This window comes from Pelophylax lessonae (genome assembly GCF_965119305.1).
Source record: "Pelophylax lessonae genome assembly, chromosome: 11".
Classification (NCBI taxonomy): Eukaryota; Metazoa; Chordata; class Amphibia; order Anura; family Ranidae; genus Pelophylax; species Pelophylax lessonae.
The window spans coordinates 52,553,619-52,569,636 of NC_138778.1; the positions used below are offsets into that span (position 1 = coordinate 52,553,619).

General features: G+C 43.8%; 1 protein-coding gene across 4 annotated transcripts in view; it reads right to left on the reverse strand.

Annotated features, from left to right (window-relative positions):
* The window catches only part of RBM39 (RNA binding motif protein 39), a 36,212-nt gene extending 24,423 nt beyond the window's left edge, over window positions 1–11,789 (reverse strand). Inside the window, exons 1-4 of one of the 4 annotated variants that reach the window (XM_082272988.1) lie at window positions 11,682–11,789; window positions 11,459–11,542; window positions 2,249–2,309; window positions 550–599 (exon numbers count right to left, since the gene is read on the reverse strand). In XM_082272988.1, the coding sequence (XP_082129114.1) occupies window positions 550–599; window positions 2,249–2,299 (101 nt within the window). In that variant the 5' untranslated portion in view covers window positions 2,300–2,309; window positions 11,459–11,542; window positions 11,682–11,789. The other 3 variants (XM_082272989.1, XM_082272990.1, XM_082272991.1) reach the window with 3 other exon arrangements.
* Between the last annotated feature and the right edge of the window lie 4,229 nt (window positions 11,790–16,018).

Here is a 16,018-nt window from a genome sequence, read left to right on the forward strand (position 1 = left end):
GTGATGCGGGAACAGGCTGTGAATTCGCAGCCTTCCCACATCGCACAAGTGTGACCCGGCACTTAAGGCTTATAAAGCATCTATAGACAATATAACTAGTTTGCGGGTGCACACAATTTCTAGGCTTGATCGGTCCGAGATCTATTTTTCCTTTAGAGGTCACAAAAAATTGTGGATTTTATTGTACTTGTGTATTAACATTCTAGTGTAATTTTTGTGTTTTTTTTTTACTAACAATCTTGATTCGCAGTTGTGAAAATATTGTAACTACCATCTTTTTATTGTATAATACATTTAAGGTTTAAGGATTTTAATTAAATAGGGCCTAAAAGGCATCATTTAACAAAAAAAAAAAAAAAAAAAGCTCTAGGAGAAAAAGGGTTAAGACATCTAAAAAAAAACTTATGGACTTCCTGTAAACTAATACAGCCACCATTTATAGACTAGAAAGCCTATGTTCAATTGTGATCTTAGGCATACTTTACAAATAGTAAACATGCCAATAACCAAATGCTTAGCTTTCTGGCATAGAACGTTGAAACCACTTACTTCTTGCTACGCTCCTCGTGTCCATTGGCACTGTTCAGTTTGTTCTCGTCCTAAGCAGGGTTGATAGAAGAACATCATGAGGGCGAGGAGGAAATATTTCAAGTGGGTAAAAGGGGTAAAGGGAATTGGAATGAGAGAATAAAAAATATTTAATGTCTAGGTAACTAATGCTGTGTGTGGAAGGCTATAAGAAAGAATATACATGGGAAATTACTTTGAAGCAATCCACTATGATGTAAAAGTGGATTATATAGACTAAAAATTAAACTAGTGCAACTTGTTTTAGTAGTCTGTACATTAATTTATGTGGTTGAACCACCTGTGACTGTAAAGTGTGATAGTTTTGTCTACATGTGGAAGACCGTATTGGTTTAAGCAAAATGGTTGGGTGCTGTGGTCCTTGCGATGAGTACCAAGGCTATCGTTTTGCCTAAGCCCCAAGTGGCCACGCTAGCAGCAACCACTATCCATTTCCTGTGACCGATGCCATTCCTGAGATCTTCGCCCATTTTCGATGGAGGGTTGGGACTGTAAGAGCTTGATGCCACCTCTGTCACACATCACGCCCTGAAGCAAACAGGGATTCACACTGCTTTAGTAACGTCGACTCCCAAGAAAAATCAGCAAATATGCACCTGTCCAACCTACAAATTGCCCTACAGCCATACCTGTTAACATGGAAATATCCCTGACTAAGGCTTTTAAAGCCAGACATTAACTTCAGGGGGATACTTAAAACAACAATACAGAAATACTGGCTTGTCTAGTCAAGCAAATGTGGTGGTAAACCAACCACAAAAGGGATTCAAACAAAGCTAGCGTAAAAAAGGACAAAAAAAAAAAAAAAACGTATTTAAATTAGAGCAAATTAAACTGGGGTTCTCAGTGCTTTAGCATGCAAATAGTTAAAACGCCCAGTGAAGATAATGGATACATTTGCATCTCCAAAACAGGGAATTTGCAATTATATACAGTTACACTATATGGCAATAAAGTTTGAATCCCGTATTTATAAAATTAAAGAACTTTGCTGAACTTAAGGCTGAGGACAGCATAACAGCCATATCAAATTATGACAGAAAAATAAAACAAATAAAATAAGTGGGAGATCCAAGAATCTGGTCACTTTTTTTTTTCATTACTCACAGGCTGAATGCTTCCCGTTGTCAAAACTTTTCACCAGTTTTCTTTAAGTTAAAAAGTAATAAAATGTTAAAAAGTGCAGAGTAAATTCTGCTTGAACTGTCCTGCTCTTTGGCTGGTGAAAGTGGATATTCTTGGAACCCCATTTTTTTTTTCCCATAAACCACTGCATTCACCTTGTTGTTATGCCAAACCGAGGCTCGGCAGTTCATAGGCAAGTCTTTTTACCTAGGGGACCACGGTACAGCGATACGTCACTCAATTACTACCTTATGATTGACAGTTCACACTGGAATCAAAGGTGAATTCATGGGAGTAGAGGTGATATATCGTTAGGCAAGTCTACAAAAAGAGATAGATGGGCATTTATTTATCACGCTGAAGTCAAACTACTGCACATAATCATCACATTTACAGTAAATATTTACTTTTCAAGTTATGTAACATCTCCAAGGGATAAGTCACGAGATCTCCAGGGGTGTTAGTTTACATTTCTGCAGTAGTTTTTAAAGATCTATGTTCTGAATACAAAAATTATGCAGCAGATCATTCTCACCTTCCTGTAAGGAGCTTCCAGCATCGCTTCTATATCAATGTCATCGGCCATTTTGATTTCTCTGAAAAGAAACAAAAAATATTTATCTAAAAACCTGATTAATACAGGCATCTTAACTAGTCTACATGGTCAGATACAATGCAGTTTCTCATATCTCTTCAGAAAGGTGCCCCTTCAACAAATTCCATAGCAACCCATTATGGATAAAAGCTGCCAAGATTCAGGGGCCAGCTAATCCAATGTAATGGTATAAAAAAACATGGACTGCCAATTTAAAGTGTAAAAATGTATGCTCTGTAAATACAAGTTAAGGATAGTCCTACATTCTTCGGCACTGCTGCTTACTTACTGCCAGATACTGAAGACAGCCCTCCTCTTTCAGCACTGCAACCGACAGTCCCGACTATAGTACAGTGCAGGAGATTTGTGTTATTCACTCTCTCCCATGTCCATTGAGAAAAAAAAAAAAAAACTTCACTGAACACAAGGCATTCTGTGACAGAAGAGCACGGGAAGGCAAATGACAGGATCTTTCATTCCTCCATTCTATTTAAAAACAAATACAAGGCTTTTAGTGAATGGACAAGGAGAGAGTGAACGACAAACCTCACACTGTAGTGTTGGTTGCAGTATCTGGATAGAATTAAACTTTCATTTTTATTTTTTTATTAGTGGAAACAAAGTGAAATGCCTGAAAAATTAATTTTTTTTAAAGGATGACGGAAAAATTGGAAGGACCAACTGCTACCAAACTAATGGAACTAGTACATTCCGCAGATCTTCCTCCTGCACCAGCTTACACTCTGGCAGTTCTTCACTACCTTGGCACGTTGTGGCATACTACAGTGTTGCTTTTCTTCCTAGGCCCTAATAGAGAAATCATCTACAGTACTCGCAATCCTGCAGGGGGGACATCTCCAGGTCAGCGAAGGAAGATTAGACACTGCATAAGCCTTCATAGTCTGTGGTCCACGGAGAAGGTCACCATATGATTTCAGCTATGTATTGGGCTATTTGTGTTGTATGGTGATAGCAAGGAAAAGTAATTAGTACCATATGTTTAGGGTTATCCTTCAAGAAAAACCTATGGATAAAACATATTGTCTAGTTATTAAAAAAATAGTGCAATTTTGACCTAAAACAAAGGAGATAATATGCTAACCAGCTGATCTAATAAAAGGCACACAGAATTTATCAAATAGGAGTCAGTGAAAGACCAGCACTACCACTCCATCTATTGCACCATGAAGAAAATCTAGGTGTTCAAGAAAGCAGAGATTTTCTGGTTCTGGCTCACAACATGCAGATGAAGAATAGCCAGAGGTGGTTTGTCATTTTCAATTAAAACATTACATTTCTATACAAGCATAACGGATGGGATACTAAAACTTCAGCCCCAAGCCTTTTGCTCTCTAAGTGCCGGGTCACACTTGTGCGATGCGGGAAGGCTGCGAATTCGCAGCCTGTTCCCGCATCGCAAACGCACATCTGGCAGTTCACACTGCCATATGCGATACGCTGGGGGTGTCAATGAAATGTTAACGACACCCCCAGTTTGATTGCATATCGCAGTGCGATCCGACAGTTCGCACAGGATCGGATCGCACTGCGTGAAACACTGGGCGATCCAATCCTGATGCGGCTGAAAAAATGCCTCATGTGCGACTTTTGTGCGGGTGCAGTGCGAATTTAGCCATACAAAGTGTATGGCTGAATTTGCACTGCACATCCGATCGCATGTAATTAAGGAGCAGTGCGCTCCGATATTACATGCGATCGCCGCACATGCGCAAGTGTGAACCGCCACTAAATCCCCTCGAGTCCCACTGGGTTTGATTTTGGCATTTCTGCACATCTTTTAGTCTACCCCAACATATTACAAACAGCTTTAACTTGGTAGCAAATGTAGACAGAAGAAAGGAGAACATTTATTACACCCACCTTATTGGCAAATCACAGCCCGGTCAGCATTACATCCCAGCATTTTCGGGCACCTAGGAGGTACAGGTACCTCTCTGCCAGCAGGCCAAAATCTATAATAAGCTGAAATACAAGGTGGCTTGGGTGCTGTAACAAGTTCTCACAAGTAGGGCTGTATGCATTCAGGAACGGTTGTCCAGAAGGCAGAATTGAGGGGTTGGGCACTGCACCTGGTAATCAGGGGTTCAAAAATACTGGTATTTGACGCCAACAGCTTGTGTGTACAAGACCTTATTAGTTCAAGCAAAAAAATATTGTAAAACAAAAGTTTTTACCATTCCTACAACTTCTGATCAAAAAATATACATACTGAGACCAAATGCTTTTGTGTGGGATTAATACATTACACTTGTTTAACCAGTTCCGGACCACCCGCTGCAATTATACATCGGTACTTTGACGTTTACATATTGGGGTTATGGCAGCAGATAGCTGCCATAACCCAAGTATTTTTTTAAACTGCCAGTGGTCCTCTTTCACACAAGGGTGGTCCCAGTGGCGGATTTGCCGCAGGATCACCCTTATGGTGCGGTGGGAGAGGTGCCCCTCCACCCGCTTCCTGGTCGTTTTCCCCACTTACGAGACCCGCCGGTAGCTGGGAAAGCGATCCAGTCCGCACTCCTCACAGGCAGGGAGTCAAATGAGGGCAAGATGTCAAACGTCGTCTCCTAGTAATGCATTTAAATAGCCCATTTTTTTCATCACGGGGGAAAAAAAAAAAATTACTTTTTTAGTGTAGATGGGAGATCTGAGATCTTTTTAACCCAACCCCAGATCTCACATTAAAGAGGTCCTGTTGTGCTTATTTCTATTACAAGGGATGTTTACATTCCTTATAAGAATAAAAATGATCAAAATTTTTATTAAAAAAAAATAAAAGCGCCCTGTCCCTGTTAACTCGCACGCAGAAGCGAACGCAAATGCAAGTCCCACCCATATATGTAAACTGTGTTCAAACCACACGCGAGGTATCACCACGATTGTTCAAGCGAGAGCAATAATTGTGCTACACCTCTTCTGCAACTCTAAGCTGATAACCTGTAGAAATTTTTAAAGTGTCGCCTATGGTGATTTTTAAGTACCAATGTTTGTCGCCATTCCACGAGTGTGCTCAATTTTGAAGCATGACATATTGGGTATCTATGTACTCGGCACAACATTATCTTTCACATTATAGAAAAAAATTGTGCTAACTTTACTATTTTCTTAAATTTTTAATGCCAAAAAGTGATTTTTTTTCCAAAAAGTTGCATTTGGAAGACCTCTGCGCAAATACGGTGTAATATTTCAACGATCTTTATTTTATTCTCTAGGGTCTCTGCTAAAAAAAAAAATATATATGTTTGGAGGGTTTCTAAGTGATTTTCTAGCAAAAACAAACTGATTTTAACTTGTGAACAAGTGTCAGCAATAAGCCAGGTTCAGAAGTGGTTAAACCAGTAGTATACTAGCCAATCAAATTAACTTCTAGAAGCAGAGAGCGAACTCTACTAAGCAGAATAATTATCACTCATCACCCAGGGGTAATACACCACTTAAGCCACTGAAGGATCAAATGCCATTTATCCTCATGTGGCATGGTTACAGTTCATATGCGGCTCCCTGTGTTGTATCATATATCCCCAAATCCACAGGGCTGATTATAGACTGTAGATTCAGCTACTCTGCTCCTTAACATAAGCCTGCAGGAGTTTAAATGCCACATTCTGACACTGATAAAACACAGACTATATACTAATTCAGGGTTACCATCATGAACTCAAACAAAAAAAATAAATGTGCCCAACATTTTCAAGGCTGTACCATGACACCATATTTTCAATACTGGCAAACAAACCCACCCCCCCCCCCACTCTCGTTCCTAAATCCATTTTTCAAAGGTGACAAGCTGCACTTTGCTCTCTTATCTGACTCCAGCCAGTTAAAACATTTCAACATCAGAAACAGATTAAACAACAAGTTACAAAATAACCCAAGTCTGTAGGCGTCATATTACAGTAAAAAAAAAAAAAAAACACCCATCAGTTGATGGTTACAGGAGGTCCAACAAACATGCAGCCAAGAACAGCTGCAGTGATAACTAACTTTAGCAACTATTCTAACATTAAACCTATCAACGTAAAGGTTTTCAAACAAATTTCACCCAGGATTCACACTTCCCAAAATTAACATTTTGGATGAAAGCTATGTAACTTGATGGGCGAGCGTGCGATCGCCAAGAAGCTGCCAGTGTGTCCCTGTGGAATTGCTCTCTTTGTAGCTGAGCAGAGATGTTGCTTCTTCATTAGCAGCATGCAGGGCAGCGATAGAGCGACAGGTCACTGAATGGGGCTAAAGAGGGAGTAATTCCATAGGGACACAAGACAACACAGCCTTTTAACCAATCTTGCCACTGGTGAACTTTTTGTAGTTTTGATTTTACAAGAAGGATTAGAAACCTGTCAAGTTGTGACTGTGTCCAAAATTCACACCTTTAATCATCCCAGTGACCACTGATCTAAAGACATCTCGCAAGGTAGAGTCGTGTTTTGACTTCAATAGGAGCGACTGATAATTGCACGCAACATATTGCCAAACAGCTTTCCAAAAAACAAAAGGCTGCTCTCAAAAACACTTCAAACACTCTAGAAAAAAGTCCAAACTAAAGACATCCAGCTAAAAGGGTAAACAAGGCCTGCAACGTGTGCTGCTCAGAATCTCATGTGCCAATCATTATGAAGGTTACAGACCAAGCACCCACTGATAATCAATAACACCAAATATACAAAACATACAACCAGGAAACGTGCTACATCAATATGAACACACAAAAATCTACAACTGAGATCCAAGTAAAGCTGGCCATAGACTAGAAGAATTTAGTTTGAAAAATTGTTCCATATACATTTTTTCTCTACTGCAGTGATGAGAAAATTCAAAGGTTCAGGATGGAAAATTTCTTAAACAAATTTCCAACAGCAAGTGTGGTTTTTTGGGAAATTATAACCATTTCAAAGTCAAAAGGAAACTTTTTTTTCCCAATAAATCCCACCCCCTACTACCTATCCTGCAAACCCTGTGTATAAAATATGTATGTACTTGTTTAATTCTGGTCAACAGATTCAGCATCTCAAGCCACATGTAAGGGAACATTTGACAGCTGTGAATTCCCAAAAGTGTGGCATCACCCATGGGCTCCTAGTTGTTCTCAGTGCTCCCTCCTCTCCCCTGCAGCAGCAGCTTACTAGCATATGGAAGCTGAAGATGTAGGGTCACACGACTGGACTAGAAATAGGCAGGTACAAACCTTTTTATATACATGGTATGCTGGAGGAAGGAACATTAGAATAGACAGTTATCAGCTTTATCTTCCACTTTAGGAATTCATACGCGAATACAATAATCTCCTTTTAAATCAGTAAGTCCCCTTTCACACGATTGGACCAATCAGGTCCGCATGTCTGTTTTTCAGGCGGACCTGATTTGGCCACCCATTACCCTCTATGGAAAGGCTGATGTCATCCAGTCCAACAAGATCTGCTTAAAACAGACGGAAGGCATTACATTCGCCATCTGTAGAGCAGGTCGGATCGGACATGCTGTCATGGACCTGTCATCCACCACCTTAGCAGGGATCAATGGAGCGATCCCACAGAGCTAGCGGAGGCCACGGAGCAGACCATGCAAACAGATTACAGTGCGGGGATCCGTCCAGTGAGAAAGGGGCCTTAAGTGTCACATTTAAGAGGAACAAAAGTCAATTTGTTATTCACTAAGCAGGAAGGCTTTTCATTGCAGAAGAGAAGCATTGTCTCTTGAAAACACTTACCCCCATGCTCACAACATAACCGGCATGAAAACCGAGATGGTCATTCGCACCTCAGCTTACAGCGCTGGCCCAATCCCTGTGCTAGGGTGGCTAGCTCTCCACAGGAGTGACATCATCCCTTCCCTACCAATGAAAATGGCTGTAAACAGGTACAAAGAAGCAATTGGCATTAGCAAGAGATGGGGACCGTTGGAGTAAAATGAGTATAGCTCCCTTTAGTTCCACTTTAAAGCCCCGTTCACAGAACTTTTAAAGGCGGATGGGGCGCATTATCACTTCTGCCTCTTAAAAGTTGCAAAAACAGGGAACAGATGTGTTGAGGGAAAAATAACTACCTGCAGTTTTAGATTGTCTATGCGAATGGAGTGCAGTCCAAAATACATCCAACTGCATTAAGTGTGAAAGGGCTCTTGGCCTGTAGAGACATTGCATGCAATTTGCACAGGAATCGCAGCACTTTCTGTGCGAACTACATGTGGTGTCTCTGAGGTATGATCAGAGCCATGGACTTGTATGGCTCAAATAGCACCGCATTCACACCAAACTCACACGACCCTTTTTTATGTCCACACCAGAAACTGATCACATGGGTGTTCACAACCATGCGATCTGATTCTGTAAATCGTGCTGCGTTTTGCAAACCGATTGCAGGGTGCTGTTAACATACATGCTGCAATCAGTTCACAAACAGGTTGTGATTTTGATGCAATGCAGATTTGCAGCAAATATGCATCTAGTGTGAACTGAGTCTCAAAGGACCCTTACGTTGCTGCGGTGCGAGGCACTGCACCTACTTTGCACATGAACCGCAACACATTCCTGTACGAATTGCATGTGGTGTGTCTGGGGTGCGATTCAAACCATGGACTTGTATGACTCAAATCGCTCCAAGCTGGTGTAGGACTTTTTTTCGCACCAGAATGGTGTGAACACCCATGCGATCAGATACTGCAAATTGAGCAGTGATTTGCAGATTGCAGGGTTCTGTTAACATACACCCTGCATTCACTTTGCATGAACAGACTCCCTCCAGAGGTGGTTCTGGCCAGCTCACTAGATTCCTTTAAAAAAAAAAAGGTCTGGATTCTTTCCTAGGTGTACATAGTATAAAAGGGTATTACTTTTTTTTTTAGGTAAAGTTGATCCAGGGAATATCCGATTGCCTCTCGGGGGATCAGGGAAAATTTTTTTTCCCCTGCTGTAGCAAATTGAATCATGTTTTGCTGGGGTTTATTTTCGCCTTCCTCTGGATCAACAACGGGTATAGGATTGTGTATATGGGATTGTATGGTTGGGTTTTCAATACTGTTTTTTTTTTTTTTGGTTGAACCGGATGGACTTGTGTCTTTTTTTCAACCTATGTAACAGGTTTGCCATTTTGATGCAGTGCTGATTTGCAGCAAATTTGCACTGCATTCAGTGTTAAAGAGGAAGTAAACCCTCCTGTGTAACTTGTACCTATAGGTAAGCCTATGATAAATCTTACCTATAGGTACTGTAAATATCTCCTAAACATGCACCCTTTAGGAGATATTTACCTTACATGCAGCCATTGACATCACTGGTGCCTGCGCTCTGAAGGAACGGCCACTGGTGCCTTTCCTTCAGAGTCCAGTGCCCTGACCGTCAGCTCCCGCGCGGGAGCGACGTCACCGCGGCTCCGGCCAATCAGATGGCCGGATGCCGCGATCTCAGAAGACTGGACATGTCGCCCGTCATACAGGGGCTCGTTCTAAGGTAAGTATTTCATAATGAGCTAGTATGCGATGCATACTAGCTCATTATGTGTTTCTCTTTCAGGTTACAAAATATATATACAACCTCTAAATCTCAATGGGCCAATACCCCTGGTTCACACTGCTGCAGTGCGAGACACTGCATGTAATTTGCACAGGAATCTCAGCACATTCCTGTGCTAATTGCATGCAGTGTCCCTGGGGTGCGACTCGAACCATTCATTTGTATGGCTCTGATCGGAGTGCATTCGCACCAAACTGGTGCAGGACCATTTTCTTTGCACCAGAATCAGATTGCATGGGTGTTAACACCGGATTCTGCAAATCTCGCTGCATCTAAATTATGCGCCAAACAATTGGTTCTTTTAGATGGGTTGCGCTTTAGCTGCGGTGCCAAATCTGCCCCGTTGAAATGCATTGGAAACGCAGCAAGAACGCATCAATAACGCTCCCGTTTTACTCTGACAATATTGCAGGCGTTTTTGGAGCCTTGTTTTTTTTATCTGCAAAAAAAGGCAATAAATTGCACTGCATTTTGCAAACTGATAGTGAGGGTGTCGTTAACATACACTCCGCAAACGGTTCACATGGACGGTTGGCGATTTAGATGCGGTGCAGGGACAACACCGTGTGAACTCAGTGCCGGTTCACACTTCCGCGTTTGTGGAGATCGCATGTAATTCGGATCGCACTGCTCCTAATTACATGCGATCTGATGTGCGGATGCGAGTTCAGCCGTACACTTTGTATGGCTGCATTCGCACCAAACACGCACATGAGGCTTTTTTTGAGCCGCAGTAGAATCGGATCGCACAGTGGTTCACACTTGTGCGATCGAATTCTGTGCGAACTGTCAGATCGCACTGTGATATGCGATCTCAACTGGGGGTGTCGTTAACTTTTAATTGACACCCCCCTGCGTATCGCATATGACAGTGCCAACTGCCAGATGTGATGAGGGAACACGCTGCATATTCGCAGCATTCCCGCATCGCACAAGTGTGAACCGGCACTGAAGCTTTTGTTCAGAATTAAAAACACAAAAACGCACCTCTCATTGAAATGCATTGGATATCTCAAGAACGCATCCATAGCACACCCGTGTTACAATTTTGATGCTTTTCAGTCACGACACCAAACACGCACCATAAGTACAGTAAAAGCGCAGTAAAATCCTGACAAAATTGTGTGCGTTTTGGGCACCTTTTTTCCTATCGGCAAAAAAAGCGATAAAACGCAGTTTTGCGCACAGATTGCGGGGTGTCACTGACACACACGCAGCAATCGGAGGTCACAATTTAGATGTGGTGCTGAATGCCCACCGCCTCCAGTGTGAACCCAGGGTTAAAGTCGTAGTCCTGTGTAAAGTGAGCAGCATGGCGCCCCCTAATGTCCTCGGAGGACACACAAGGAGTGGGGCCCGAAGGTCAGCAGCCATGTGTCCGGACAAAGCCAAGGGGCCTCAATGAGCAAAATAAAAAAAGAAAGGGGAAAAATTTAAAGAATTTTTTTTTCTTGCTATCCTATGGTTGTAAATAGAGCAAATGATAACGATCGGTGAATACCGTTCGTTACAGGCATATGCTGGGCTTGGGGGGTGAGACCCCCCTCCACCGGGCACCAATATCACCCCCCAGGCCGGGAAGGATACACAGAAGGGAGGAAGGAACGATCCGGGTAACTTACCAGCAGCAGCGTGCCCCTGTCAGGGCTTGGTCTCACAGCTAGGCCTCGGCCTTGTTTACGGTCGGAAGAAAAATGGCGAGAGATCTACAAAGAGAAGAGCGCTTCGTTACACAGCGAACACAGCACCGAGTATGAGGCGGGGGTGACCAGGAGAGAGACAACAGAGGAGCCCCGTCCGGGAGCAGCGGCGGGAAAATGACGCGTAGGCCTTAGAATGGCAAACCTGCGACTCCCCGAAATGGCGGCGGCCAGGCTCCTTCCACCACAGGCTGTACGGGGTCTCCGACGGGAGCGGCCAAGGGCGCACGTGACTCGGAAAGGGTGGGCAGAGCCCAGGCTGGGTCACGTGCTGGGAAGGAGGAGGGGGGAGGAGTCAGTTTCCTTGGTGTTTTCCCGCCTCCCCGACGTCGGCGGGGCTGTGAGAAACTCATGACTGTTCCATAAATCAGCCAATGAAATGTGAATGCGTTCAGGTCACATTGTATATAAACCCAACGTTGTCATTGTTCCTTTTACTAGAAAATCTCTTAGAACCCTCTAACAGGAGGATAAAATGGTGGCTGCTGCTGTAATTTTGTATGGCCGACCATATTTTCATAGATGTTTGTCACGTTTTCAGGACAAAACACACTTTAACCACTTAAACCCTGGAAGATTTTACCCCCTTCCTGACCAGGGCCTATTTTGCAATTTGGCACTGCGTGACTTTAACGGACAATTGCGCGGTCGTGCGACGCTGTACCTAAACAAATTTGGCGTCCTTTTTTTCCCACAAACAGAGCTTTCTTTTGGTGGTATTTGATCACCTGTGCGATTTTTTGATCATGTGCTATAAACAAAAAAAGTGCGTAAATTTAGCAAAAATAACAATATTTTTCACATTTTTTTATATGAAATTCCCCCAAGAAATGTAAAAAATCAAAATTTTTTAACATTTTCGGCCAATTTGTTTTATGCTACATATGTTTGGTAAAAAAAAATCGCAAAAAGCGTATTTTGATTGGTTTGCGCAAAAGTTATTGCGTTTACTAACAAAGGGAAAGATTTTTGTTGTTTTTTTAACGCGTAATGGCGGCGATCTACGATTTTTTCTGCGGTACTGCGACATTGCGGCGGACAGATTGGACCCTTGACTGACATTTTTGACACTTTTGGGGGTACCAGTGACATTACTACAGTAATCAGTGCTATACATATGCACTGTTACTGTAAAAATGACACTGGCAGGGAAGGGGTTAATTTTATTGGTGATGCAGGGGTTAAGTATGTCCCTAGGGGCGTGTTTCTAACTAAAGGGATGTGGCTGTGTGTGTAACTACAGAGATATACAATTCTGCATAGCAGGACCGTATGATCTCTGCACTTACACAAGGGAGAATGACAGGCGGCTTTGTTTACATTAGCCGCCTGCCTTTCTCCCTCTGTAACGGACGATCGCGAGTGACCGGCGGACATCGGGTCCGCTGGTCACACGCGCGGGGATCACAGTGAGTGAGCGGGGGCGGGAGCGCGCCTCCGGCGGCGCGCGCTCGCCCCCTATTGGCTCGCAGACGAGTGACGTACCCATACGTCACTTTGCCTGCACGGGGCTGACCGCCGCAGTATATGTATTTGCGGCGGTCGGCAAGCGGTTACAGAGGAAGTAAACCCTCCTCTGCAACTTGTACCTATAGGTAAGCCTATGATAAGACTTACCTATAGGTAGTGTAAATATCTCCTAAACATGTACCGTTTAGGAGATATTTACCTTACATGCAGCCAGTGACATCACTGGTGCCTGCGCTCTGAAGGAACGGCCGCTGGTGCAGTTTCTTCAGAGCCCCGTGCCGTGAAAGTCGGCTCCTGCGCGCATGGGTGGGAGTGACGTCACCGCGGCTCCAGCCAATCAGATGGCCGGATGCCGCAAAGCAGGCAGAAGAGTGACCGAACATGTCGCCCGTGAGGGAGGTGAGCGAGCTGCACTGCGGAGCTTGGTTCTAAGGTAACTATTTCATAATGAGCTAGTATGCGATGCATACTAGCTCATTGTCGGGTTTGTCTTTCAGGTGTTTTTTTTATTATGACAGCCCATTCAGACTGGCGCGATCTGACTTCGAGGGGCGACCTGTGAAGTCGCGGTGCACGCTGTGCACTGCGACTTGGGCGCGACTTGCAGGGACTTCACATAATGGAAGTCTATGCAAGTCGCTCCGAGGTCGCCCCAAAGTAGTACAGGACCCCTTTTCTAAGTCGGAGCGACTTGTGTCGCTCCTATTAGAACGAGTCCTGTGCTAATCAATGGCGAGCGACCCACGGCGACTTGTCAGGCTGACAAGTCGCCTGACAAGTCGCGCTAGTCTGAATGGACTCTGAGGTTTATAATCAGGCTTCACTACCAGGCACTTTCATCCCCTTCCTGACCAGGCCAATTTTCAGCTTTCAGTGCTGCGCTGTCACACTATGAATGACAATTGCACGGTCATGCTACATTGTACCCAGATAAAAAGGTTTCATTTTTTTACACAGATAGCGCTTTCTTTTGGGGTTTTTTAACCACTTCAGCCCCGGAAGATTTTACCCCCTTCCTGACCAAGCCCTATTTTGCAATTCGGCACTGCGTTACTTTAACGGACAATTGCGCGGCCGTGCGAAGCTGTACCCAAACAAATTTACGTCCCTTTTTTCCCCACAAACAGAGCTTTCTTTTGGTGGTATTTGATCACCTGTACAATTTTTATTTTTTGCACTATAAACAAAAAAAAGAGCAACAATTTTGAAAAAACACCCAATATTTTTCACATTCTTTTATATGACATTCTCAAAAAAAAAATTTAAAATAAAATTTTTTTAACATTTTAGGCCAATTTGCTTTCTGCTACATATTTTTGGTAAAAAAAAAAATCGCAATAATTTTTAATTAGTATTTTTTTATTGGTTTGCGCAAAAGTTATTGCGTCTACTAACTACGGGAAAGATTTATGTAATTTTTATTGTTTTTTTTATTACCAGTAATTGCGGCGATCTGCGATTTTTTTGCGGGACTGCGACACTTGCGGAGACATCGGACCCCTAACTGACATTTTTGGGGGTACCAGTGACATTACTACAGTAATCAGAGCTAAAAGTATTCACTGTTACTGTAATAATGACACAGGCAGGGAAGGGGTTAATACTGTTGGTGATCAAGGGGTTAAATATAAGCCTAGGGGAGTGATTCTAACTGTGGCTTGTGAGATGACCATAGAGACATGCGATCCTACATAGCAGGATCACATGGTCTCTGTGATCATCCCAGGGAGAAGGACGGTTGACTGTGTTTACAACAGCCAGCCGTCCTTCTCTCTCAGCAGGGAGAGATCAGGGGTGTCAGACAGCAATCGGAGCTGCCTGACACACACATTGGCTTCCCCTAGACTCCCCAGAGCGAGCGCCATACATGTACGGCGATTTGCCTGGGAGTGGCTGCCTGCCGCAGTACATCTGCGGCAGGCAGTCGGCAAACGGTTAATCAACACTGGGGTTTTTTTTTTTGCTAAAAAAAAACAAACGAGAAAGGCCCCGTTCACATTGCAGCGACCCGACTTTGCCGGGCGACTTCATAGGTCGCAGCGCGCTGCTCGCCCCACAACCTCGGAGCAGCTGGCACGGACTTCATAACATTGAAGTCTATGCAGGTCGCTCCGGGTCGCCCCAAAGAAGCTCCGGACCCTTTTTCTAAGTCGGAGCGACTTGTGTCGCTCATATTAGAACGGGTCCGCAGCTTCTCTATGGAAGGCGACCTGTCAGGCGACCAGGTCGCCTGACAGGTCACCTCAGTGTGAACGGGGGCAAAAGCAAAAATTATGAAAAAAAGTTTTTCTTAGTTTCTTTTATGTTGTAAATTAGTCATTTTTCTCCTTCACTGATGGGCACTGATGAGGCTGCACTGACGGACACTGATGAGGCTGCAGTGATGGGCACTGGTGAGGCTGCACTGATGGACACTGATGAGGCTGCAATGATGGGCACTGATGAGGAGGCACTAATATGCAGCTGTGAAAGGGCACTGACAGGCGGCACTGATGGGCACTAAAAGCCTGCACTGGCTGGCATCTCTGCTGGGCACTGACTGGCATCACTGATATGCGCTGACGAGGCTGCACTGATGAGGAGGCACTAATATGCAGCAGTAAAAGGGCACTGATGGGCACTAAAAGGCAGCACTGACTGGCATCTCTGCTGGGCACTGACTGGTATCACTGATGTGCGCTGATGAGGCTGCACTGATGGGCACTGATAGGCTGCACTGATGAGGAGGCACTAATATGCAGCCATAAAAGGGCACTGATGGGCACTAAAAGGCGGCACTGACTGACATCACTGCTGGGCACTGACTGGCATCACTGATGTTGCACTGATTATCAGTGCCCTGATTATCTGTGCAGATCTCCCTTATGAAGAAATTCTGTTAATCGGCTCTCCTCTCCTCACACGCTGTCAGTGTGCAGAAAGGAATGCCAATGACCGTCATTTCCTTATTTACATGTGACCAGCTATGATTGGACACAGCTGATCACATGGGTAAAGAGCCTCGTCATCTGC